We start from the raw sequence: 25,584 nt of genomic DNA, 5'->3' as shown, positions 1-25,584 counted from the left end.
AGGCCTGACGGGATAGCCAGCTCTTAAGGGCTATGCGGAAGGCCTGGACTGTGGTGAGGGTACGGATCTCCACGGGGAGGTTGTTCCATAATGTCGGAGCGGCAACTGAGAAGGCTCTCCTCCGCGTAGTCGCCAGTCGGCACTGACTGGCGGATGGAATTCGGAGGAGGCCTACTCTGTGCGATCTGATGGGACGCAGGGAGGTGATTGGCAGAAGGCGGTCTCTCAAATAGTCAGATCCACTACCATGGAACGCTTTATAGGTGGTAAGTAAAACCTTGAAGTGCACCCGACGATCAACAGGTAGCCAGCGCAGCTCACGGAGGATTGGTGTTATATGGGCGAACCGTGGTGCGCCCATGATCACTCGCGCGGCCGCGTTCTGGACTAGCTGAAGTCGCCGGATGCTCTTCAAGGGCAGCCCCATGTAGAGCACATTGCAGTATTCCAGCCTAGAGATCACAAGGGCTCGAGTGACTGTTGTGAGAGCCTCCCGGTTCAGGTAGGGCCGCAACTGGCGCACCAGGCGAACCTGGGCAAATGCCCCCCTGGTCACAGCCGACAAATGGTGGTCAAAACTCAGCTGTGGATCCAGGAGGACTCCCAAGTTGCGGACCCTGTCTGAGGGGAATAAATTTTGCCCCCCCAGCCTGATTGGTGGAACATTAGCCAAATTTTTGGGAGGAAAACACAACAGCCACTCGGTCTTTTCCGGGTTGAGTACCAGTTTGTTAGCTCTCATCCAGTCTTTAACAGCCTCAAGGCCCCGGTTCATCACGTCCACCGCTTCATTGAGTTGGCACGGGGCGGACAGATACAACTGAGTATCGTCCGCATACTGGTGGTATTTTATCCCGTGCCTTCGAATGATCTCACCCAGCGGTTTCATGTATATGTTAAATAGCAGGGGGGACAGAACCGAACCCTGCGGCACCCCATAGGTTAGGGGCCTCGGGGACGATCTCTCCCTCCCCACCAACACCGACTGCGACCTGTCCGAGAGGTAGGAGGAGAACCACTGTAAAACAGTGCCGCCCACCCCCACCTCCCGCAGTCGTCGCAGAAGGATACCATGGTCGATGGTATCGAAAGCCGCTGAGAGGTCAAGGAGAACCAGGATGGACGCGTAGCCTCCATCTCTGGCTCTCCAGAGATCATCGGTCAATGCGACCAAAGCGGTTTCAGTGCTGTAACCGGGCCTGAAGCCAGACTGGAAGGGGTCAAGGTAGTTAGCTTCCTCCAAGGTACACTGAAGCTGTAAGGCCACCACCTTCTCAACAACCTTCCCCAGAAAGGGGAGGTTGGAGACTGGACGATAGTTGTTAAGAACTGCTGGATCCAAGGACGGTTTCTTCAGGAGGGGCCTCACCACCGCCGCCTTAAGCGCGGTGGGGAGGTGTCCCTCCCGAAGAGAGGCGGTAACAACCGCCTGGATCCAGCCTCGTGTCACCTCTCTGCTGTTGGCAGTCAGCCAAGAGGGACACGGGTCCAGTATACAGGTGGAGGAACTCACAGCTCGCATAGCCTTGTCCACATCCCCGGAGGCAACATCCTGGAACTCAACCCAGAGATGGTCTACCAAGTTATTCCCCTGTGTCCCGGCTGGATCTGCAGGGGTGGAGTCCAGTTCCGATCAAAACCGAGCAATTTTGTCCGCCAAGAACTGACTATATTCCTCAGCCTTACCCTGCAGGGGGTTCCCCATCTCCCTCCTATTTAGGAGGGAGCGGGTTATCCTGAACAGGGCGGCTGGGCGAGACTCGGCGGACGCTACCAAGGAGGCAATGTGTGATCTTTTGGCGGCTCTCAATGCCCAAATATACTCCTTGGTGCAGGCTGTCAACAGTGCTCGGTTCGATACGGACCTATCGGATCTCCACCGGTGCTCTAGGCGTCTCCTCCGGCGCTTTATCTCGCGGAGCTCCTCGGTGAACCAAGGGGGTCTCCGCGAGCCACTGACCCGGAGGGGCCGTAGTGGCGCAATTCGGTCTAGAGACTCCGATGCCGCCGAGTGCCAGGCCGCAGCAATAGTCTCCGCCGAACTGTGGGCGAGAGCATCTGGAATAACCCCAAGCTCCGTCTGGAACCTAACAGGGTCCATCAGTCGCCTGGGGCGGAACCACCTGGTCGGTTCCTCCTCCCTACGGTGGGGGTTTGGCCTCCGGAAGTCTAGCCTCAGTAGGTAGTGGTCTGACCACGACAGGGGAATGGTCTCATTTCCCCTCAGACCAAGATCATAACTCCACTGCTCCGAGAGGAATACGAGGTCGAGTGTATGTCCTGCCAAGTGGGTAGGGCCTCGAATTACCTGGGTCAGGCCCATGGCTGTCATGGAGGCCATGAACTCCTGCGCTCCATCAGAGTGTTCACCGAGCGAAGGCAAATTGAAGTCCCCCAGAACCATTAGTCTAGGGAACTCAATTGCTAGCTCGGCTATTGACTCGAGGAGCGCAGGGAGGGCCACTGCAATGCAGTTGGGAGGCAGGTACGTTAGCAGCAAACCCGCTTGACCCTTGAGGTCCAACTTCACTAGCAGGGACTCACACCCGACAAGCTCCGGAGCAGGGATCCTACGAGGAGCTAAAGACTCCCGGACTACAATAGCCACACCGCCACCCCTTCCCTGGGCTCTCGGCTGATGAAGCACCTGAAACCCGTCTGGGCACAGCTCTACGAGGGGGACTCCTCCCTCTGTGCCCAGCCATGTTTCAGTAATACATGCCAGGTCTGCCCCCTCGTCTACAATCAAGTCCCGGACGAGGGGAGCCTTATGGATAACAGACCTGGCATTTAGCGACAGCAGCCTGAGACCAGGGTCCTGATCGCTCACGCCATCTGACCTTGGAGTGGGACTCATAGGGCCGGAAGGAGGGATCTCTGCAATATAGCGAACCCTCCTTCCCCTATAATGGCCAGCCCTAAAGTCCCCGCCATATCTGCCTCTCCCTGTTATGACCGCAATGCTCCGACTCTCTCCCGTGGGTATAATTCCCCCAACCACCCCAATGGCCCCCGCTTGCCCCGCCAGGTCCTCCGAATCATTCATACTCAAGCTCTCACACAAGCAGTCCTCACTGATAGAATTAAAACACAGATACAACTAATAAAAATAAAAGTGAGATCATTCATACAACCAGACAATCCCATGCACTCAACATACCAGTTAAAAATTAGAAAATGATAGGGTTGCGCAGGTTCAAGATAGTATTGAGTTCGTAATAGTCCAACGTAATAGACCGCCCTCTCCTGAGGGGGGGGGTCACACCCTAATGGGGGGCTCCACTCTTCTCCTTCTGCTCTGCCCCAAAGAAAAGTCCACAACCGGAAGGTCAAAGTTCGATAGTATACAAGGCAGTCGTGTGTAATAAAGGGGAGGCAAAAATGCCTGATGTTTATAAGCCAGAATTGTTCAGTCTTATTCCCCTTAAAGTCCCAGAGAGAATCAGCGGACCACATAGGAGAAAGTCTCTTTCCTAGGGTTATATAGATGGGAAACTTCTACTGAAACAAATGGAAGCTCACCATCTTGCTAATTGAGGACCTTGATCTAGATCAATGTTTCTCAATCTTGCAATTTTAAGATGTGTGGGCTTCTTAACTTCAAGAATTCTCCATCCAGGATGGGGTAGTGAAAGCTGGGAGTTGAAGTTCACACATTTGACATTGCCAACGTTGAGAAACGCTAATGTAGACCAGAATAAAAAGCAAAGTATTAACCCTCCCCTAGAGTATAGTTCCTGTTCATTCCTTTTGATTGCAAAATATATATATTGTACTCAAAAGCAAACCATACAAATAACACTATATATAGATAGAGATAGAGATAGAGATAGATAGAGATAGATAGATAGATAGATAGATAGATAGATAGATAGATAGATAGATAGATAGATATAGATATAGATATAGATATAGATATAGATATAGATATAGATATAGATATAGATATAGATATAGATATAGATATAGATGTTGTATTTGTGCTGATAAATAAATAAAGGGAGACTAGTATAGATCTATTTCAAGCTATTTAGCTCTCATCAGCTAGCCATACCCTTACTGGGATTCAAAGGGTATGGCTAGCTGATGAGAGCTAAATAGCTTGAAATAGATCTATACTAGTCTCCCTTTATTTATTTATCAGCACAAATACAACACAAATCTAACAAAGGCAACAGTAAAAATATTGGGTTTCTGTCTGGATGGTCTCTTGTGACGAGCCAATGGACAGAGAATGGAAGCAGTGAGCTTCCTCCCATATTTGGGCATATATATAAAATATAATATAATATAATATAATATAATATAATATAATATAATATAATATAATATAATATAATATAATATAATATAATATAATATAATATAATATAATATAATATAATATAATATAATATAATATAATATAATGAAATTATTTTAAAACTATTTGACTACATTGTCAAAATGTTTGCTCAAAAACGGAAAGACTTTTAAAAGCAAAAGCGATTGTGAAAGCCTGATTTTAACTGGAGTAGAAAGCTTTGGTATTGTGCTGTGCCATTCTTTTGTATTAATAGCATAATGAGCAAGTGCTTTAATATTCAAGGAATAAATAATCATTTAAATACTATCTGGAAAAGTTTACAAATGGTGCAAGTGTTATGGAAAATGTAATTGTACTTGTATTGCATGCATAATTTGGATAGTACAAACAGCACATTGCAATTGATGCGTCTTTTCTCCTCATTTTCTGCTAAAATGATCCCATAAATGTAAATCAAGGCATTATAAAATAACTAAAAATTGTAATCATTCTTTGTATCAATGTCTCTCTGTTCTTTGATAAGATCAGAACCCAGTACAGTATGTTGTGATCGCTGTATTACTTCTATGCTAGTGTAAATGTGATGTTGCCAGCAGTGCTCTGGAAAAATTATTTCTAGCACATGATTAAAGACATTTGTTGTAGCAATATCTTCTCTCTGGAAACTTATCATTTCAGCAGAAAAGTAATTGTTTCAGTCTAAACAGAAAAAGAACTATGGAACAGTGATCAGGAGTGTCCTCACTTTCATTCGCAAAACCCAAAATGCCAATTAAAAAGACATACATACATACATACATACATACATACATACATACATACATACATACGTGTGTGTTATTTTTGCCTTTGTTATATTTGTGTTATCTTTGTGCTGATAAATATATATATAGTAATATATATAGTAATATATATAGTAACATATATAGTAACATATATAGTAACATATATAGTAATATATATATATATATATATATATATATATATATATATATATATATATATATATATATATAGTAATATATATAGTAATATATATAGTAATATATATATATACACACACACACACACACATACATACATACAAGATGGCTTTATATAATAAAATTTGACCCATTTTATCCCCACTTCTAATCTTCTACCCAAAAAAGACAGTCTATGGCTACTGAACATGCCATCTTCTCATTATGAGGTTGGGAGCAACTCATTGCCTTAGGGTCTGTCCATAAATTTAGTTTGTATTCCAAGCTAACCAACTTTGTTCCCTTAGCTGACCCAAGAAGGAAAAAGTGTAGACAGCTCCCACCCTTAAAACATTTGTTTACCAAGCACTATTGGTTCTAATACTTCTTTAAACTGTTTTACTTTTATATCGCTGTTTCGTTGTTAACATAGCACTATGGAAATTCTCATTGGACATATCCTTGAATATTCCAGCAGTGTCTGAATTTGAAATCATATGACAAAGATATAACATGTGAGAAATTCCTATGTTTATTCTGAGTTTTCTTAAATGTTGACAAAGAGAATTAGAGGAAATCATTATGGAAATGGCAGTCATCTAGGTTGCTTGCAAATGTGTAATAGAAGGACAGTTTCTAAGACAGTGTTTTCCAACAGAATGTTTGTTCTAACATTTAATCTAAGTTATTTTCCTTGTGCTTAGAATCTACATTGTAGTTTGAATTCTTTGGAATAATATACTGGTAATTGTGATATCATGATATAAATTTTCAAATAGTTATGACCTTTAATTACATCTTTCCCAGGCTAAACATTGCATGCAATTCTTCAGCCCCATTTTAATGGCCTCCAGAATGTCCCAGAAATTTGCTGTTAAAATATAGTGGCAAAATATTCATCTTACACTGCTTAAATCTTAAGGAGAGGAGAGAAGAGGGTTGATGAAATATATCTTTAAAAAAACATTAACTTCTCCAAAAGCTTTACTGATTTAAAATTTCAACTTCAGAACCCCCATGATATAAATGCAGTGCTGTTTTGTCTTCGGTGGCTAATGGAAATTTTTAAAAACTGTGTTCACAACCACAAAAAAACATGTTTGTCCTGGGTTTTTTGGGATATTTTTCCAAAATATCTTCCTTAATGTTCTTCAGTTCATCACTTAGTTTTCTTATATCAGAGTGTCCCCAATATTTCAATCATCTAGGTTTTATCAGTGGAATGTAAGATGCACCAACAGATTATAAATTTCTTCCCAGTATTTCCCTTCATTCTGGAGTAAATCTCCTTTCCCTGCTTTTGAATATATGTATGTATGTATGTATGTATGTATGTATGTATGTATGTATGTATGATGTATGTATATACACACACACATACATATACACACACATATACATACACACACATACATATATATACACACACACATACACACATATATATATATGTACATACATACATACATATACATATACAATATACAATATCCCTCCCTATTTTATGTAAGCCGCCCTGAGTCCCCTCAGGGAAAAGAGCGGCCTATAAATGTTAATAAAAAAATACACACACACACACACACACACACACACACACACACACACACACACACACACACATATGTATATATATATATATAAATCTCTTTTTTCACTATTTTATTTATTTGTGTTTACTTTTTAATCAAATGTATATAACAAAGCCCCTGTATTCTTTATTTTTGCTTCACCCAAAGCAAAGGAAATAAGTAAAAAAAGATTCCCAGTGATTTTAAAGTGCTTTGGAAAGGAGCCCAATGACCAAAAAAAAAAAAGACCTGCAAAGAACCTCAAATGTGAAAGCCATTGCTTACCAAACATGTTCTGTATTGGCAAGAAAAAAGCATTCAAAAAGTATATCAAAAAGTGTAGGCAAAGATACCATGTTTAATTATTCATAAAGCTTAATTATTCTTGCCAATTTAAAAATGTATTTATAGCAAAGAACTATTTTAAATCATTATTATAGCTTTGTGTTTTAGGTGGAAATAAGATTCTTTTCCTTTAATTTCTAGGTGGTGATGAATAACTTAAACCCAGCTTGGAAGGCATTTAAGGTGTCTGTAAATTCCCTTTGCAGCGGTGACCAAGATCGCAGACTGAAGGTTTGTGATCTTTGAACTATGAAATAAATAGATTTTCAAACTTTCTCTTTAAAAAAGAATTAAAGTTAAAGTCTAGTGCTACTTTTAAATAAAACTTTATTTTTATATTTATTTATCCTCAACCAGTTTGAATTATATAGCTTTATAGTCTCCTAATGATGCTATATAATATTATGAAGGTCTAAACATCACTTAAACCAACAGAATCAAAATATTTCAAATTAATTGAGAAATATAAATATCAATTAGATTTTAAACATTATTTAAAACATAAGGTGATAGAAGCATAATATAAATGTTAAAGCTCAGTTCCAAAATCTGAGTTCTGTGAGTGACTTTGCTCTTCATATAAGTGAGTTCTATGGACTATTTGACACTTTGATTTTTTATCAGTTTAAATGTCTTATTTACTGGTATGAAATAATTTCAGCATGCATAACCATGGAGACTATTAGGATTGTGCTTCAAATTCAAAATCTTCCATATTTTTATTTATGAAAGATGGTAAATGCATGCATTAAATATATGAAGAACCAACACATTGTAGTGAGCATATGTTTAATGTCCATTAGCTGCAGATGATGAATCTCCATGCATAAGTGGGAGTTTTCATGTATTCATGTTTGGGAGAAAGCTTATCTGTGTTGGGAGAGAGGAGTTTTGATTTTTTTTAAACTGTATATTGTAGAGTATGTATGTATTTCTGTCAGTCTTGACTCCTAATGAACAACATAGCCAAGTCCCTACAGAAGGATCTGCCATAATAAAGTAATGGGGTGAAGTAGAGAGACCTGCATAGCTTTAGCTTACTTAAGAAGTCAGCATACTAGTAATTCATTAGCCAAGAATATTTTTATAAGGCTTTTCAAAAAATCCTTTCAATGCAAGACAGCTCATTTAGAAAAAAGATGGGTAGAAAGAGAATTTTAAATCCCCATTCATTTAAAACATTCACACTTCAGGAAAAAGCCACTTTTTTCACCTCCATTCTGTTCTGTTTCACCTTTTTTTGCTAATAACTCAATTTTATATTTTAAGAGAGATGTGTGGTCCATTTTTAAATTTCATGTGGGGGTTATATCTTTTTTTTCATTAATGAAAAGACAGATACATGGCTCCTTCTTCCAATTTTTAGTGACAAGTACAAAGCTGTGAAGTAATTTGCACTGAGAATTGATGACTGGCATGATATTACCCAATAAACATCTGCAATGTCATCTCCTCTGAATCTACTACCTAAGAACTCCATCATATTGGTTCTTTATTTCTCCTGAAGGGATACATTTGTTCTGCATTTTTCTTCATAAGCAACATTTTGCAAACAATCTCTTTTAATACAAAGCATTAAGTATATTCACAAATGTATACACAATTTTATGGACACTTTTTCCAAGTTTATACGTTTTTGTACATATATTTTGATTAGAAAACTTCATTCTATAACCTGTACAGTTTTTGTGATAATGACATTTTAATTAACATATTGTTTCAGGAAAGCAATGTTTATGTTAAAATGTGTGGCTAAATAATTTCTCATGGGAGTATCATTTTCACTCTTGCTATAGCCAAATGAACTATTTACAATTGATATCAGATTTTTAGCTTTTTTAGTAGTCTTTCTTTTGTCCTCAGTATATATTTTTAAAGAAAAATGCTGAGAGGTCTCTTCATGGGTATTCTAGTGGTACTTATGTATATACATTCAGGATCTATGTCAGGTTTCTTGTGACATAAAAAATAATGCATAAACACACATATTCAAAATTTAGTCAATATTTCAAATACTTCAAAAAATAAAGATCCATGTAAGTAATTCTTAATCATTTTAGTTTCTCGGGAGTTAATTTTCAAGGATATAAAATATCTGAAAAGAATGCTCTATTCTGAATCTCCAAAGACTTTTCTGTTTTTAAGAAATGTCAGCCTGAGGGCAAAGGATATCAATGATGAAAGCTATTGGTGGCAGAATAAGACTTTTGGAGACAACATAACTTTACTCTGTATGCTTGGATGATTCTTATAAGGCTGAAAGGATTCCCTTTCAACCTGAGAAGAAACCTTTTCCCAAGGCTCCACTACATTTTAGGAACATAACAGTAAAAGCCTTCTGTTATGATGGAAGCCTGTGAAATACTAGCACTAAGAACTGAAAGTAAACAAAATGATTGACACCTCATAATCCATGACTGCAGACTTTTTAGAAGTCAGCAGGATTTCCTAATGTTATTTCTAAAGCTAAATAGAAAAGCAAATCAAAGGGCTTTTCAAAACAAGCATAGTGGTGGCAAAGTTGCCCCTATTAAAACAAAACAGGGTTCCTTATTCACCCTGGGTCACATTTTAAGGAAAAATAATTAATGGCTCTATGTAATTTGTAATCCCTTTTTAAACATCTCAACATCTTTTGGAGTATTTCTGTTAGGGAATAGGAGTGCAGATGTAACAATGTAATTGGAGATCAATTTATTTTGTCAGTGGGATTGCTACCTTATTTTACAAGAATTTTTACCCCAGCCTCTTTGAGCCCTGTTTGGGCTCACATATTTCCCAGCATCTTGTTGTTGTCCTCATTTAAACTACTTTCCTGTAATATTTGAAAATAGTGGTTTAATAGTGGTTTAAATCAAATGCATTTTCAGACTTCCAGGCTTGTAATAAAAACCATAGTTTTCTATTATGTCAATGAAACCTGGGTGAAGATTTTTTAATTAATTATGATTATGATTAGTACGAGCTCACCTAGTGTACATATGAATATTATATGTAAGCATTATTTATTATTTTCAATTGTCTAGTGAAGATCAACTCTATAGGATCTTTTCCACTGTAGAAGAAAGGAGAAAATCTCTAGAAGGAAGAAAGGGCATTTGTATATTTGAAATAAGAGCATTTAATGTAATGTGAAGGCATGAGCATTTTTAAGTTTAAGAATGTATATTCTTAAAATAGATTAGAGAACATTTTTACTTTCATTTCTACTCCTGGTCTGTCTCTTCTGGTGAATAAGAATGCCAACTAGTAGTGCATGCCATGTCATGTCATAAAAGTTTGGAACAAGATAACTGTTCTTTTGAAATTAATGGCGCTTGGAATCTATTAAAAGTTATCTTGAAATGTTTTTCATTCCCTCTTTTTGATTTTCTAAAAGCCAACTCTCCCTTTTCATGCAGTGCTGTGTGCAAAGTCTTCATCTTCATCAGTATTTCTTCTTTAAAACAGGAAGATATCATCTTTAAACAGAAATAATGCTGGCTTCTGTTAAAATGATTTAAGTCCAACTAAGCATGTTCTTTTCTATATTTCTAAACAAAATCGAAATCCCTTTGTCCAATTTTCTTTCAGCTTGGTGTAGGGCATTCTTGGTAAGACCAATTGTGACTTAAATTGTCTTGGGATTTCTGTAGGACAAATCTCCAGATCTGGCACTATGACAACGATCTCCCTTTCAGCATACATGACACAAATTCCAACCTGAGCACCATATTTCTTAACATCATGGTTTCTCCCCACTCCCTATGCCTGCTTTCTTTTATCATATATTTATTCAAAATATATTTCAAACTTTTTTGCATTTGAACTTCCTGATAGAAAGAAACACAATCAGAGAAGAAAAGGGAGTTCAGGAATTGGCATGAGAACAAAAAGAGATAAAGGATGATGTAATAGACACTTTTCTCCCTCAGCGGGTTCCCAATTGCTGCGTGTGTGTGTGTGTGTGTGTGTGTGTGTGTGTGTGTGTATTTGCTACTTTTACATTCATTACCAGGTACCAACATTGTTCAAGTGAGGATAATTATACCATGATCAATGCCCAATTAAATAATACACGTGGCAGTCATACCATGATCGTGGTATGATTGCCACATGTAATATTTAATTGGGTATTGCTGTTATTTTTGTAATGCTCAAGAAATAGCACACTGTACAAAACGTTGGTATCAGGAACCACCTTTGATTAAGACTTTGATTTCAAACCTGCAATTATTAAAAGCATCATTATCATCACTTGAACAACATAGATAGCTTGTAATGAATGTAAAAGTAGCAGCTAAATAGCTAAAGCCCAGACCCTATATTTTCTCTCTTGAAACAGGTTCTATTTCTTTTTTTAATCCTTTAAAATAAATAATACCAAGAGTTATTTATAAAATACAAGTGCTTGATCATGGCTTTTTATTTCAAATGCAGTGATTTGGCTTAAATAAAGCTTCTCACATATAGTTCCTTCGCTCGTTCAAAGACGACAGGCAGTCAGACTTAAAAGGAAATAACTTTATCAGTCCTTGGCTCAGACGGGCTGCGAGCCCAAAATAAACATAAATAAAGTCTCTGGCAAGAAGATAACAGAATGCAAAAACAAAGATCTCTTACGGCCAAACCAGGTGTACAGAAAGAAAGCAGATCACTTCTCCAAGTGTCTCCTTGAATCAGGGTTACAGAAAGCAAATCACTTATCCAAGTGCCTCTCACAAACAAACCACGACCGATGAACCATGAACCATGAACGAACGACGAACGTTGACTTCTGCAATCAGGGCGTGGCACCATCAGTCCTTTTATCTCCAGAAGACCACACTAACGGGCCCCAGCTGCATTGTTATTCCTGCATCCCCACTCAACTCACAGCAAACTTCTGCTGAGTCACAACAGTTCTGTATGTTATTTGATTCTATACCACCAACATATTATTGTTTGTATCATCAATAGAAAAAATTTATTATGTTTAAAATCAATCGTAGTTACATAACAGTTTGAAGGTATAGTTTTGTACCTTATATAGTGATATTCCAGGAAGTCTTATTTATTGCTTCAATTTTCAGTTAATATTTTTCTGCAGATCAAATTAACTGCCAGAGCTGTGAAGGGTCAAGAAGTTACATGTTCATTTAAACTTTACTTTCATTAAGCACTTACTATTTGTTGTCAAGCATGTTTTAAAAGGCTTTTAATCCACTTGAATAGCTAGAGGATCTATGTAATTTTTACCAGAGAAAAGATGAAAGATTGAGTGAAATGTCAAGCTGTAAAATATTGAACAGGAGCATTTTACATGTTTATTCGAGCAATTTCAAAATAAGCAGACTTTTTTTTAGTCTATCAAATTGACAGAAGAGGTAAAATCCACATGGCTACATTAGCAGGAAAAAGATCCATATGTATTATTTATTATTAGTTCTTAGTTCACTCAGATTCAACTGTTGTCCTTTGGCTGCATAGAAAATATCAGCAAGTGGGTAATATTGATGAACACAGTTGTACATTTTTGGAGAAATATGTATAACTGAACTTCATATAAATGAGAAACTTTTTTTTTAAAGCTGTTCATCCCTAGATTGAGCGAACAGAGTATCTCACAAGATTCTCGTGGCAAAAGGAAAGCAGGCATGACCACATAGTTTGCTCTTAAGACAATAGATCTGCAGCTAACCAGGAGCAGAAAGAAAACGATTCCATTAAGCAGCTAATCAGATAACCCAACAGATAACCAGGTTATATTCACCAGAAATACACAACCTATTAATGCAAATCTTTATTCTTCATTGTTCTTATGGTACTCATGATGAGAGATAGAAGTAATGAATTATTAAGTGTGTGTGTCTGGATTTTTCTTGAACAACTCCTTGCCATCTCAGTCTATTTCCATCCAGTTTTAAACAGGTTTCGACAATGATTCTTTTAAGGTCAGACCTCTTAAATTTTTTCCCCTCCCAACATGCCATTAACCTTCCTGTTCCTTGGTTCTGTTTACTATTAGATTTATCTTCCATATGTCTGTTATCAATGTTTTTGTCAAAATCACTTTTTTGGGGAATTACTTTTATCTGGTATGACAGTTAATATGGAGAAGAAGTTCCTTCAAAAACTTAAATTAAAATCTATGACTGCACAGACCTTTTAGAAAAGATTATATACCAATTAAATGATAGTGACAGTTCTGTTTTTAGATGTCTGGGAGCCAATATCACCCAAGGAAATGTGGTGATACATAATGCTCTATGGGATAGCATGATGGCAGTAGATTTAGAAGACGACCCATCCACACCTGTATTTAAATCTTTGTGCAGCTATTCTGCTTTCATTGTGTAGCTTTTGTGTTGTGCGGTTTCCATGAACTAATAACAGGAAATACCATAGTTATCCTGAATTCTTTTCTTTGAGATCTCCTTGAATTTGTGAAAGAAAAGACCTTTAAGAAATTATTTTAAGGGAGCAAGAAACCTTCAAATAAATTTTATATATATATATATATATATATATATATATATATATATATATATATATATATATATATATATATATATATATATATATATATATATATATATATATATATATATATATATATATATATATAAAAGAGTATATATAAGAATATATTTATCCTTGATATTATTATGGGAGGACCAAACAGAATATAAAAATGTCCTACCGTTCATATTACAATCATCTCTCAAGTGGTCTGCTGTCTTCTGAGGCTTCAAGTGAATCTGAAGGGAAGGTCTCATAAAGGAATTCTTCTCAATGATCATTTTAATAATGGTGCTTGCTACCATGGATGGTTGTTGGTTTTGAAAAATTGCTAAAGCAGTTATTATTCTGTTGAAAAATCATCCATCCAAATTATCTGCCCACAAATCTCATGAGGAATTTTGAAAGCTTAATTGAGGGCTGTCATTCCAAAAGAGAAGTTGTACCCATAAGAGAAAAAAAACCTATGGAAATTTAGTTAAATTTAAGAAATTCAGTCCATCATGAAGCACTTCTACCGAGCAACCATATCTATGTATAGTCTGGTAAAAAACAGGACTGAGCAACCATATCTAGTCTGGTAAGAAACAGGAGAAAATAAGTCAGTAAGAAAGATTAAGCAAAGCTACGCAAACTACAACTTTCTCTTGCAAGTCTCCTGTACACAATCAATCTAAATCTCTGTCAAGAACAATCTGTTCCCTCACCAGAAACCTGATATGGACAGATAGAGAGGTTCACAAATCATGCTAACTCAGGCTAACTTATCATATAATTAAATGTATTAGAATAGCCTACCCAATTGTGGTAAACTATGACTAAAGAGTAGGGTGACCAGACGTCCCGCATCTGGTGGGACAGGCACACCTTCCCATAATTTTTCCCGCATCCCAGGCCATTCTCGAAAACCCCCGCTTTATTTTGGCGCTCGCAGCTCGCTCGCTCCCCCACCCATCAGCTACTAGCTCGCTCGCTCGTTCCGTTCCACACTAAAAATCCAAGCCAGCCCAGCCTGCCGCTCACTGATTGGCCTGGACTCCAGCCAATCAGTGAGCTGGCTGGGATGGAAAACTTTAAGCACGCGGCGGCTTAGCTTAGCACGCTCCATTTCATTTCGTCTTTTGCTTGCTGCTTAACTGGTGAGTAACGTTACCGGTGGGAATCGGGAGGCGCTGGGGGGAGAAGACGGCCCTCCTCTCCTCCCACTTTGCGGAGTTTCCCTGTATCTCCCAGGTGGCGCCCATCCCCTCTCAAAAGGATTCGTCCCGCTTCCTCCTCTTCTTCTTCCTCCACCTCCTCCTCCTCCCCATCCATGGTGGCAGTCACAGGATGGGGCAGCGGCGAGAGAGAGTGAGCAAGAGAGAGAGGGTTCTGTCCCGTGAGGAGACGCCCACCGAGCTGCGGGTCCCCCAGCCGCCTTCTTTCCCTCATGGTCGCTTCCCTTCTTTCGACTCGTGGTCGCTGACCAATGCTGGCAGCGCCTCGCTTCCCACCATCCCGCCATCGCCCAGCCGCCGCCGCTGCCTCCCCTTCCTCCCTCCCTCCCCCTCAGACTCCTCTTCCCGCCCCCGCTGCCTCGGCTTGGAAGGTTGGGAGAGCGAGAGAGAGAAAGAATGGGGGAATCTCTCGGGGCTCGCCGGAACGCTGCTCCTTTCCCAGAGCGAAGGCGGCACGGGGAAGACAATCTGCCGGAGGAACCTTCTGAAGTGGAGGCAGCGGCGGCAGCTGGGCGCGCGCTGCTCTTTCCCTCCACGCCCAGGTCCTCTCCGTTCCCAAGCATCTCCATCCTCTTCTCCTCCCTCGGTCCTTCCTGCCGCTGCCTCACCAAAATCTCGCTCTCCCTCCCCCCACTTTGGCCGCTGCTGGCCATCGCCCAGCCACTGCAGCCGCCTCCGCTTCCTCCCTCCCTTCCCCTCAGACACCTCTTCCTGCCCCCGCCGCATTGGCTTGGAAGGGCTGGGAGAGCGAGACAGAGACAGAACGGGGGAATCTCTCGGGGCTCGCCGGAGCGCTGCTCCTTTCCCAGAGCAAGCGCGGCGCGGGGAAGACGATCCGCCAGAGGAACCGTCCGAAGTGGAGGCGGCGGCGGTGGCTGGGCGATTGCCAGCAGCGCTCCAGACCCGGTGAGGCTGCCCGACCACCCTGGTGCGCCACTGCAGGGAAGAGACGCGGCGGGGCTGGGTGTGGCGCACACTGGTCTTTCCCTCCACGCCCGGGTCCTCCGTTCCCAAACAGCCCCATCCTCTCCTCCTCCCTCGGTCCTTCCCGCAGCCGACTCACCAAAATCTCGCTCTCCCTCCCCTTGCTTCGGCTGCTGCTGGCCATCGCCCAGTTGCCGCAGCCGCCTCCCATTCCTCCCTCCCTCCCCCTCGGCTTGGAAGGGCCGAGAGAGGGAGAGAACAAGGGAATCTCTCGGGGCTTGCCAGAGCGCTGCTCCTTTCCCAGAGTGAGCACGGTGCGGGGAAGACGATCCGCCTTCCGAAGTGTCCCTTATTTCGCGCTATCCCACACCCGGCGTTGGGGCACCAAGGCAAAGCGCCTGAGGAGAGAGAAGGAAAGAAGGGGGGAGAGAAAACTGGGCGCCCGAGCCCTTTCCCCACATCCCTATGCATCAGGGAAAGAGAGGTCACTCCCGGTGAAGCGTCGCCCCCGCGCTCGCTGCTTCTGCCGCAGCCACACCGAGGCTGAGATGGGATTCGGGGTTTTAACAGATGCCCGTTTCCCCCCCGCGCGGCTCCCTCTGGCCGGAGATCCCTTGTAGTGGGAGGGGAGGGAGGGGAGGGGAAGAGAGATCCCTTGTAGGGGGAGGGGAGGGAGGGGAGGGGAAGAGGCTCCATGGGTGGGGGAGGGGAGGGGAGGAAAATGGGGGATGCTGCAGAGGTCAAGGAGATGAAGAAGACCTTCATTGTGCCAGCCATCAAACCCTTTGATCACTATGATTTCGCTGCCGCCAGTTGCAAGGAGTGGCAAGGAGAGGAAGGAAGGAGATAGGGGGGAAGGAAAAGAAGAAGGGAGGGGGGAGAAGATGGAAGGAAAAAAGATGGATGGAAGGAGAAAGAATGGAAGGAGAAGGAGGAAGATGGAAGAAGAAAGGAAGAAAAAGAAGGGAGGGAGAAAAGAGGGAAGGAGGTAGGAAGAAAAGGGGTAGAGAGGGAAGAGAGGGAAAGAGCAGAAAGACAAAGAGAATGAAGTTGATAGGCAAGAGGAAGGAGGAAGGAAGGAAGAAAGAAAAAGGGAGGGAGAAAGGAAAGAAGAAAAGATGGAACTAGAAAGGAAAGAAGGGAGGGAGGGAGGAAAGGGGAAGACAGGGAAAGAGCAGAAAGATAGAGAAGGTGAAGGTAGATAGGGAGAAGGAAGGAAGAAGGAAGAAATAGGAAGGAGGGAAGGTGAAAGGATGGAAGGAGGAAGGAACAGAAGCGAAGAGGAAGAGAAATGGAAAGAGCAGAAAGACAGAGAAGGTAGATAGGCAAAAGAAATGAAGCTGAAAGAATGGAAGGAGGAAGGAAGAGAAAAGGAGGAAGGGAGTGAGTGAGAAAAGAAGAGACGATGGAAGGAGAAAGGAAGGAAGAGAGGGAAAGAGCAGAAGATGGATAAGGTGAAGGTAGATAAGCAAGAGGAATGAAGGAAGAAATGAGGTGTCTCGAGGAGGGGGAAAACATTTAGTGACCAAAGTTACAATGACATTCAAAAAAGTGACTGATGACCATTTTTCACACTTAGTGACCGTTGCAGCATCCTCATGGTCACGTGATCAAAATTTTGTTTGGCAACAGATTCATATTTATGCTGGTTTCATTTCATTTCATTTCATTTCCCTTTATTTGTATGCCGCCCTTTTCCCTGGGGGGACTCAGGGAAGCTCACAGTTCAAAAAGGGGGGGGGGGGAAGGACAAACAATTTTCCAACATGAAGACAATACAACATATTAAAAAGAAAAACACAACAGTCACACAATTCTGGTGAGGTTAGAATCTTAATCCCAGGCCAGCCGGGACAGCCAGATCTTTAAAGCGGCGCGGAAGGACTGGAGGGTGGTGAGGGTCCGAATCTCCACGGGGAGTTCGTTCCAGAGGGTCGGAGCAGCCACCGAGAAGGCTCTCCTCCGGGTAGTTGCCAGTCTGCACTGGCTAGATGATGGAATTCGGAGGAGGCCTAATCGATGCGATCATATCGGTCTAGTGGAGGTAATTGGCAGTAGGCGATCTCTCAAGTACCCAGGTCCACTACCATGAAGGCTTTGTAGGTGATAAGTAGCACCTTGAAGCGCACCCGGAGATCAACAGGCAGCCAGTGCAGCTCGCGGAGGATAGGTGTTACGTGGGTGAAGCGAGGTGCACCCACGATCGCTCGCGCGGCCGCATTCTGGACTAGCTGAAGTCGCCGAATGCTCTTCAAGGGCAGCCCCATGTAGAGCACATTGCAGTATTCCAGCCTAGAGGTCACAAGGGCACGAGTGACTGTTGTGAGGGCCTCCCGGTTCAGGTAGGGACACAACTGGTGCACCAGGCGAACCTGGGCAAATGCCCCCCTGGTCACAGCTGACAAATGATGTTTGAAGGTCAGCTGTGGGTCCAGGAGGACTCCCAAGTTGCGAACCCTGTCTGAGGGGCGTACAGTTTGACCCCCCAGCCTGAGAGATGGAACACTTGGCCAATTCGCGGGAGGGAAACACAGCAGCCACTCGGTCTTTTCTGGATTGAGCACAAGTTTGTTGACCCCCATCCAGTCTTTAACAGCCTCAAGACCCTGGCTCATCACATCCATCGCTTCGTTGAGTTGGCACGGGGCGGACAGATACAACTGAGTATCGTCCGCATACTGATGGTATTTTATCCCGTGCCGTCGAATGATCTCACCCAGCGGTTTCATGTAGATGTTGAAAAGAAGGGGGGACAGGACCGAACCCTGCAGCACCCCATACGTTAGGGGCCTAGGGGTCGATCTCTGCCCCGCAACTAACACCGACTGCGACCTTCCCGAGAGGTAAGAGGAGAACCACTGTAAAACAGCGCCTCCCACCCCCACCTCCCACAGTTGTCGCAGAAGGATACCATGGTCGATGGTATCGAAAGCCGCCGAGAGGTCAAGGAGCACCAGGATGGAGGCGTGGCCTCCATCCCTGGCTCTCCAGAGATCATCGGTCAACGGGACCAAAGCGGTTTCTGTGCTGCAGCCAGGTCTGAAGCCTGACTGGAACGGATCGAGATAACTGGCTTCCTCCAAGGACCGCTGGAGCTGAAAGGCCACCACCTTCTCAACAACCTTCCCCACAAAGGGGCGGTTGGAGACCGGACGATAGTTATTTAAAACAGCTGGATCCAAGGATGGTTTCTTCAGGAGGGGTCTCACCACCGCCGCCTTTAGAGCGGGGTGAAAGACCCCCTTCCGTAGAGAGGCGGTAACCGCCTGGATCCAGCCTCGTGTCACCTCTCTGCTGTTTACAACCAGCCAGGAGGGGCACGGGTCCAGCACACATGTGGAGGCTCCTACAGCTCTCATCGCCTTGTACACATCCTCAGGGGTAACAGCTTGAAACTCAACCCAGCGATGGCTTACCAGATCATCCCTTAGTGCCTCGGCTGGTTCTGCAGAATTGGAGTCCAGGTCCGCCCGGAACCGAGCAACCTTGTCTGCGAGGAATTGGACGTAATCCTCAGCCCTGCCCTGCAGCGGATTGCCCATATCCCTCCTATTTAGGAGGGAACGGGTTATCCTAAACAGGGCGGCTGGGCACGACACAGCAGACGCAACCAGAGAGGCAATATGTGTTCTCTTAGCCGTCCTAATTGCTCGAATGTACTCTCTGGTGCAGGTTGTTAAACGTGCTCGGTTCGGTTCGGATTTACTGGACCTCCATAAGTGCTCTAGGTGTCTCCTTTGGCGCTTCCTCTCCCGGAGTTCCTCAGTGAACCAAGGAGCTCTCCGGGATCCACTGCCTCAGAGCGGCCGTAGAGGCGCAATCCGGTTGAGAGACTTCGTCGCTGCCAGGTTCCAGGCAGCAACCAGAGTCTCCGCCGGACTGCGGGCGAGAGTATCAGGAATAACCCCAAGTTCCGTCTGGAACCCCAAAGGGTCCATAAGTCGCCTGGGGCGGAACCACCTGGTTGGCTCCTCCTCCCTACAGTGGGGGTTTGGTCTCCGAAAGTCAAGCCTCAATAGGTAGTGGTCTGACCATGACAGGGGCAAGATCTCACTACCCCTCAGACCAAGGTCACAATTCCACTGCTCCGAAAGGAATACGAGGTCAAGTGTGTGACCCGCTGAGTAGGTCGGTCCTCGGATTACTTGGGTCAAGCCCATGGTTGTCATGGAAGCCATGAACTCCTGCGCTCCGTCAGAGTGATCACCGAGCGAAGGCAGATTGAAATCCCCCAGAAACATAAGTCTGGGGAACTCAACTGCCAGCTCGGCTATCGACTCGAGGAGCGAGGGGAGGGCTGCTGCAACGCAGTTAGACTCTCGGATAACAATGGCCACGGCCACACCCCTTCTCTGAGCTCTCGGCTGATGGAGCACCTGAAAACCTTCTGGGCACATCTCTACGAGGGGGACTCCTCCCTCCGGGCCCAGCCAGGTCTCAGTAATACATGCCAGGTCTGCCCTCTCGTCTAAAATTAAGTCCCGAACGAGAGGAGCTTTATGAACTACAGACCTGGCATTTAGCGCCAGCAGCCTGAGGGCAGGGTCCTGATTACTCACACCACCTGGCCTTGGAGTGGGACTCGTAGGGCTGGAAGGAGGGATCTCTGTGACGTAGCGAGCCCTCCTTCCCCGGTAATGGCCAGCCCTAAAGTCCCCGCCATATCTGCCCCTCCCTGTTAAGACCGTAATGCTCCGGCCCACTCCCGTGTCCGTAATTCCCCCAGCCACACCTATGGCTCCCGCGTTCCTCGACAGGCCCTCCAAATCAAACACACTCATTTGTTCACCCAAGCAGTCCCCACGTAATAGTTAAGAACACATAAAATACAATAATAATGGGATAATAAAAAGTGGGATCATTCACTCAATCACATGCAAATCCCATACACTCGCCATACCAGTTAAAAAATTGCGCAACCGTGCGAAGTTCGTACAAGGCTTATATAGAAGGTCTTAATAATCTTAGCCTTCTCCTCTGCAAAGTCCAGTAAAGAGTTCAGAAAGAGGGTACGGTCCAAAGAGGGGTGCTCCGCCCCTCTCCCTTCCTCCAAGTCCCAAAAATGTGCCCAAGGCCAAAGGTCGCTCCTTTGAAGGGGCTGAGGTGGCATCCCTGAGCATCAACGGGCGGTAGTGGTCACACCAGATGAGACCAGGTCGTAAGTCCAAGAGTCCAGCAACCGTGAGCAGAGAGAGCCAGATGGCAAGAAAGGCCCCGTAGCCGTGAGGGTAAACAGAGGAGAGGCCACACCGTAGGGAAGGCCGAGTTAGGTGGGACAGAGGGGGGGGGCATCCAAAAGGGTCGTGGCGGCAACAAAGCCAGCTGCCTGATCTCATCCAGCGCCATACTAGGCCGACCGCCCCTTCTCTGGAACAGTCCAATGCAGTCCGAAGATCACAAAAATGAGAGCAAAAGATGTCAAAAGGTGCCGGGGGCGCTGCGTATCGCAAGGCGACGGAGCAGAGGGAGGGGGGGGCGCCTAAGGAGGCCACAGCAGCGACAAACAAACCAACTGCCCGACCTCGTCCAGCGCCGTTCTAAGCCATCCACTAAGCCATTTCAGTTTCCTGGGGTGACTTTTTGACAAAATATAAAATTTTAAATCAAGCCCCCCCCCCCCCGGTCAATGGTGTCCCTCTTTACCAATCTGAAAATCTGGTCACCTTACTAAAGAGAATACCACTTACTACAATGTGTGCTCCCAATATGTTTGCAAGAGAAGCATTAGCCCACCCACCTCCCTTTTGGCTTTTCTTCACTTATCCAAATGGCCTCGGTCGTATTCACTTCTGGCATATGAACTCTCAGCTTATTGCCTAAAGTAGGAATATCCAAAGTCCAGCCCAGGGGCCAATTACGGCCCATTTTCAAATTTCGAGCGGCCCACAGCCTCTTTTCCCTGCTGGCTCAGCCTGTCACTCATCCCTGCCAACTGGCGTTTTTTCCTTCACTGCACAGCGGTTCCTGCAGCTGTCCTCTGCTGCCCATCCACAGCTGGCTGAGCACCTCCTTCAAGGCTGGTGGTTATATTTCACCAGAAGATGGCAGTAGACCTGAGCCAGCACTCTCATCACGTGACCCTTGTGATGCAAGGCTTGTTTGCCTATTTCTAATGGGTGACTATAACTAAAAAAAAAGGAAAGTTGACAGTGAGGGTCGTCGCTTCCAGGACAAATGGAAATTGGAGTATTTTTTCACTGAAATATGAAACAACTGTGTCTGCCTAATTTGCAAAGAGACTGTGGTTGTTTTCAAGGAAGTCAATATCAAGAGGCACTACCAGATGAAACATGCTAACTACAACAAGCTAACTGGGAACCAACACAGCAAAAAAGTGAAAGAACTGGAAACTGCTTTAATGGCACAGTAGTGCTTTTTCACAAGATCCCGTGAGTCAAATGAAAATGCCACAAAGGCGAGCTACGAGGTGGCAACGCTGATTGCCAAGCACTGCAAACCTTTTACTGAGGGTGAATTTATTAAAGACTGTGTGATGAAAATGGTGGAGAAAATTTCTCCTGAGAAGAAGCAAGAGTTTGCTAATGTTTGCCTGGCTTGTAACACTGTGGTATGGAGAATTGATTTCATCTGATATTAAGAGGCAGTTAGAGGAAAAAGGAGTAGAGTTTGACTTTTTTTTCATTAGCCTGCAATGAAAGCATGGATGCACCTGACATCGCTCAGTTATTGATTTTTTTTGAGAGGAGTGGACAATGACATGAACGTGAGTGAAGAGCTACTTGACCTTCAGAGCCTTAAGGACCAAACAAGAAGAACAGATTTATTTGTTTCTGTTTGTTCCACCATAGATGACGTCGAATAAAGTCACTGGGATTATTACGGGTGGCACACCTGCCATGGCTAGCAAATGAAATGGATTATCAACCCTAGACTGTAACTGTCAGTGAAGAAGAAGGCAAAGCTATGAAACTCCACTGTATTATTCACCAATAAGTTCTCTGTGCCAAACATCTGAACTATGATCATTATGAAACCAGTGATGAAGGCTATTAATTATATTCACTCCAAAGCTCTGTGCCATCACCAGTTTCAACAGTTTCTACTTGACATCCAGGCTGAATACAGAGATGTTGTGTATCACAACGAGGTAAGATGGCTCAGTCGAGGGTCTGCCCTGCAATGCTTCTACTCTCTTATGGAGGAAATCGGACAATTATTGGCAAAAAGGGGGCAACCAATGCCAGAGCTATCTGATCCTGTTTGGCTGGCTGATTTTGGATTTTTAGTTAACATAACATGACATTGAATGTGCTGAACCCCAGCCTTCAGGGGCAAAATGAAGTGGTAAGCCAACTGTATTCACATATCAAAGCCTTTGGGTCCAACCTGCTACTTTTCCAAAGGCACTTGTCACAAATGCAGACATTTCCCATCACTGCAGGAAATAATGACCAGTTTTCCACAGAACAATATAAGTGCACAAATAAGGAGTTATAAAGCAAACACCTTATCTCTGATTGAGGAGTTTCAACAGCACTTTCAGGATTTTGCAGCTATTGAAAAGGAGATCATGCTTTTCTCCTCTCCTTTCTCTGTGAACCCTGATGATGGTCCAGACCACCTGCAGCTGGAACTCATTGAACTGCAGTGTCACGCAGTGTTGCAGTCAGCTCCCTCTTGTCAACTTTTACCACCAGCTGGATAAAGACAGGTTCCAAGAGATTCAAATATTTGCTAAGAAAATGCTGAGCTTGTTTGGTTTGACATATTTATGCGAGAAGACGTTCTTGGTTATGAACATTAACAAGAACTGTGTGAGGACAGGACTAAGAGACTTTCACCTGTGTGACATCTTGCACATCAAAACCACTGTTTTTGAGCCAGACCCTGGCCTATATAATGCAGTCAAGATTTCAGTATCACCTTTCACATCAGTACATGTTAGATCGGATGAATGAAGGCACACTCAGGCTTCAGAGTAACAAACAGCTCTTTGTTAGCACAAGTCAACCATGAACAATCCAGCGAAGGTTGAGTCTGACAGCAGCCCTTTTATAGGGAGCTGTCAGACCCTTCGACCAATTAGATTGAATCTCTGTTCCCACTGGAACAGAGGACCTTGGTGTAAACCATTACCAATGTTTCTGGTATCTAACACTCCTCTCCTCTTAGATGGGCTCAACTGACTTGTGACATAATCATGCAGGTAGGCAGGCTTTCTGGTGGCTTGGCCAGACCTGCGCAGTTCAGTTGGTGGGTGTTCTTTAGTCAGGTCAGATGGACCTGTTGTCTCCGTGGCTTTGCCTGGTGGAAGCTCCTGGAATTTCTCAAAGGCCACGGCTAGAATTTCTGGAGCCGATTCGCTCAGAACTTGCTGCGGGCCTGCAACAATTACAGATAAGTGCTCTGGTACCTTTGGGATTGAGTTATCTGTGGAAGGAGTAAATTCGTGCTCCTTTTGTGTAGGGCTTTGGCTAACTCTTACAGGAGTTACCTCTGGTTGCCTAAGACTGGAGTTGGCGATGCGGCCACGGAATTGGTCAATGTGCCATCTCAAATTTTGTCCGTTCTCAAGCTCTAATAGGTAAGAGCAAGGTCCGGTGATGCCTATTACTGTGGCAGGAATCCAAAGAGTTCCCCCAGTGTAGTTGAGGGTGTAAACTTGATCCCCTACACTAAAGTTTCTTATTTTGCCGGTCAAATCTGGGGGTGACATGGCAGAGTAGTTTGGGTGTAGCCGGTCTAAGTGGGACCTTAGCCACTGATTCATTAGAAGCTTAGAAGGGCTTCTACCAGTGGTAGCACTTGGTGTGATGTGCTATATGAGGAGGAATTGATCAACTCGTGTTTGCCAATCTTCCGGGCCCATCCTGGATAGGGCTTCTTTTGCAGATCTCATCATTCTCTCTGCCTGACCATTGGAAGCTGGATGGAATAGAGTGACCAGGGCATGTCTGATTCCCTGTGCTGCTAAATAGGTCTCGAATTGCATGGCCATAAATTGGGGCCCGTTGTCAGAGACCAAAACATTGGGCAGGTTGTGAGTGGAAAAAAGTCTCCGTAGCACCTTGATGACCACTTCTGCCATGGTAGAGGTCATGAGGACTACTTGTAGCCATTTTGAGAAGGCATCCACAATTACCATAAAGGTCTGGCCATGAATAGGGCCTGCAAAATCTATGTGCCCCCTAGACCATGGTGCTTGAGGTCGCTCTTACTCCTTAGCGGGTGCCTGGGGAAGCTGTCTGGACTCCTGGCACGGTGTGCAGGTAGCCACCCATTCTTCTATCTCCCTGTCCATGTTAGGCCACCACATGTAACTCCTGGCCAAAGATTTCATTCTGACAATTCCAGGATGCCCTACTTGCAAGGCCTCTAATACCGCAATGCATAGTTTGGGTGGAAAAGTGACCTGGTCCCCCCACAGTAAAAAACCATTTATTACTGTCAGTTTATCACGTTTGCAGTAAAACATTTTAAATTCAGATCCCACAGGCCCCTTGGGCCACCCCCTCCACACCCAGTTCAAAACCTGTCGGAATGTAGAGTCTTTTGCTGAGTGGCAGGCGATGTCACAAGATGAGGCAGCACCAGCCTCAAGACAGTCAATGAGGACGACTGGTGTCTCAGGAGTATGATCTGCAAGCAGTTCAGGCAGTGGGCATCGACTCAAAGTGCTGGCATGCCCCAAGGTAGAGCTAGGTCGATGGACGAGGCGATAACTGAAGGCCATGAGGAAGATTGTCCATCTGTTCATTTGCAGTGACAAAGAAGCAGGGGTAGGCTGGTCCCCAGCCAGCAATCCTAGCAATGGTTTGTGG

At 44.0% G+C, this 25,584-nt stretch overlaps 1 protein-coding gene across 5 annotated transcripts in view; it reads left to right on the top strand.

The window, feature by feature from the left end:
* The window catches only part of CPNE4 (copine 4), a 369,631-nt gene that overhangs the window by 279,066 nt on the left and 64,981 nt on the right, over positions 1-25,584 (top strand). For 3 of the 5 annotated variants that reach the window (XM_087712946.1, XM_087712947.1, XM_087712944.1), the window contains exon 7: positions 7,323-7,412. The exons of the other annotated variants lie outside the window; for them this stretch is intronic. In XM_087712946.1, coding sequence (XP_087569072.1) covers positions 7,323-7,412 — 90 coding nt within the window. The remainder of the gene's footprint in view (positions 1-7,322; positions 7,413-25,584) is intronic. 5 annotated transcript variants of the gene reach the window in all.

This window comes from Thamnophis sirtalis, unplaced genomic scaffold (genome assembly GCF_051295495.1).
Source record: "Thamnophis sirtalis isolate CommonGarterSnake01/CBP01778 unplaced genomic scaffold, rThaSir2_p1.2 scaffold_4, whole genome shotgun sequence".
NCBI classification, from domain to species: Eukaryota; Metazoa; Chordata; class Lepidosauria; order Squamata; family Natricidae; genus Thamnophis; species Thamnophis sirtalis.
Note: the sequence above shows the minus strand (reverse complement) of the source record. Positions and strands in the feature narration are given on the sequence as shown.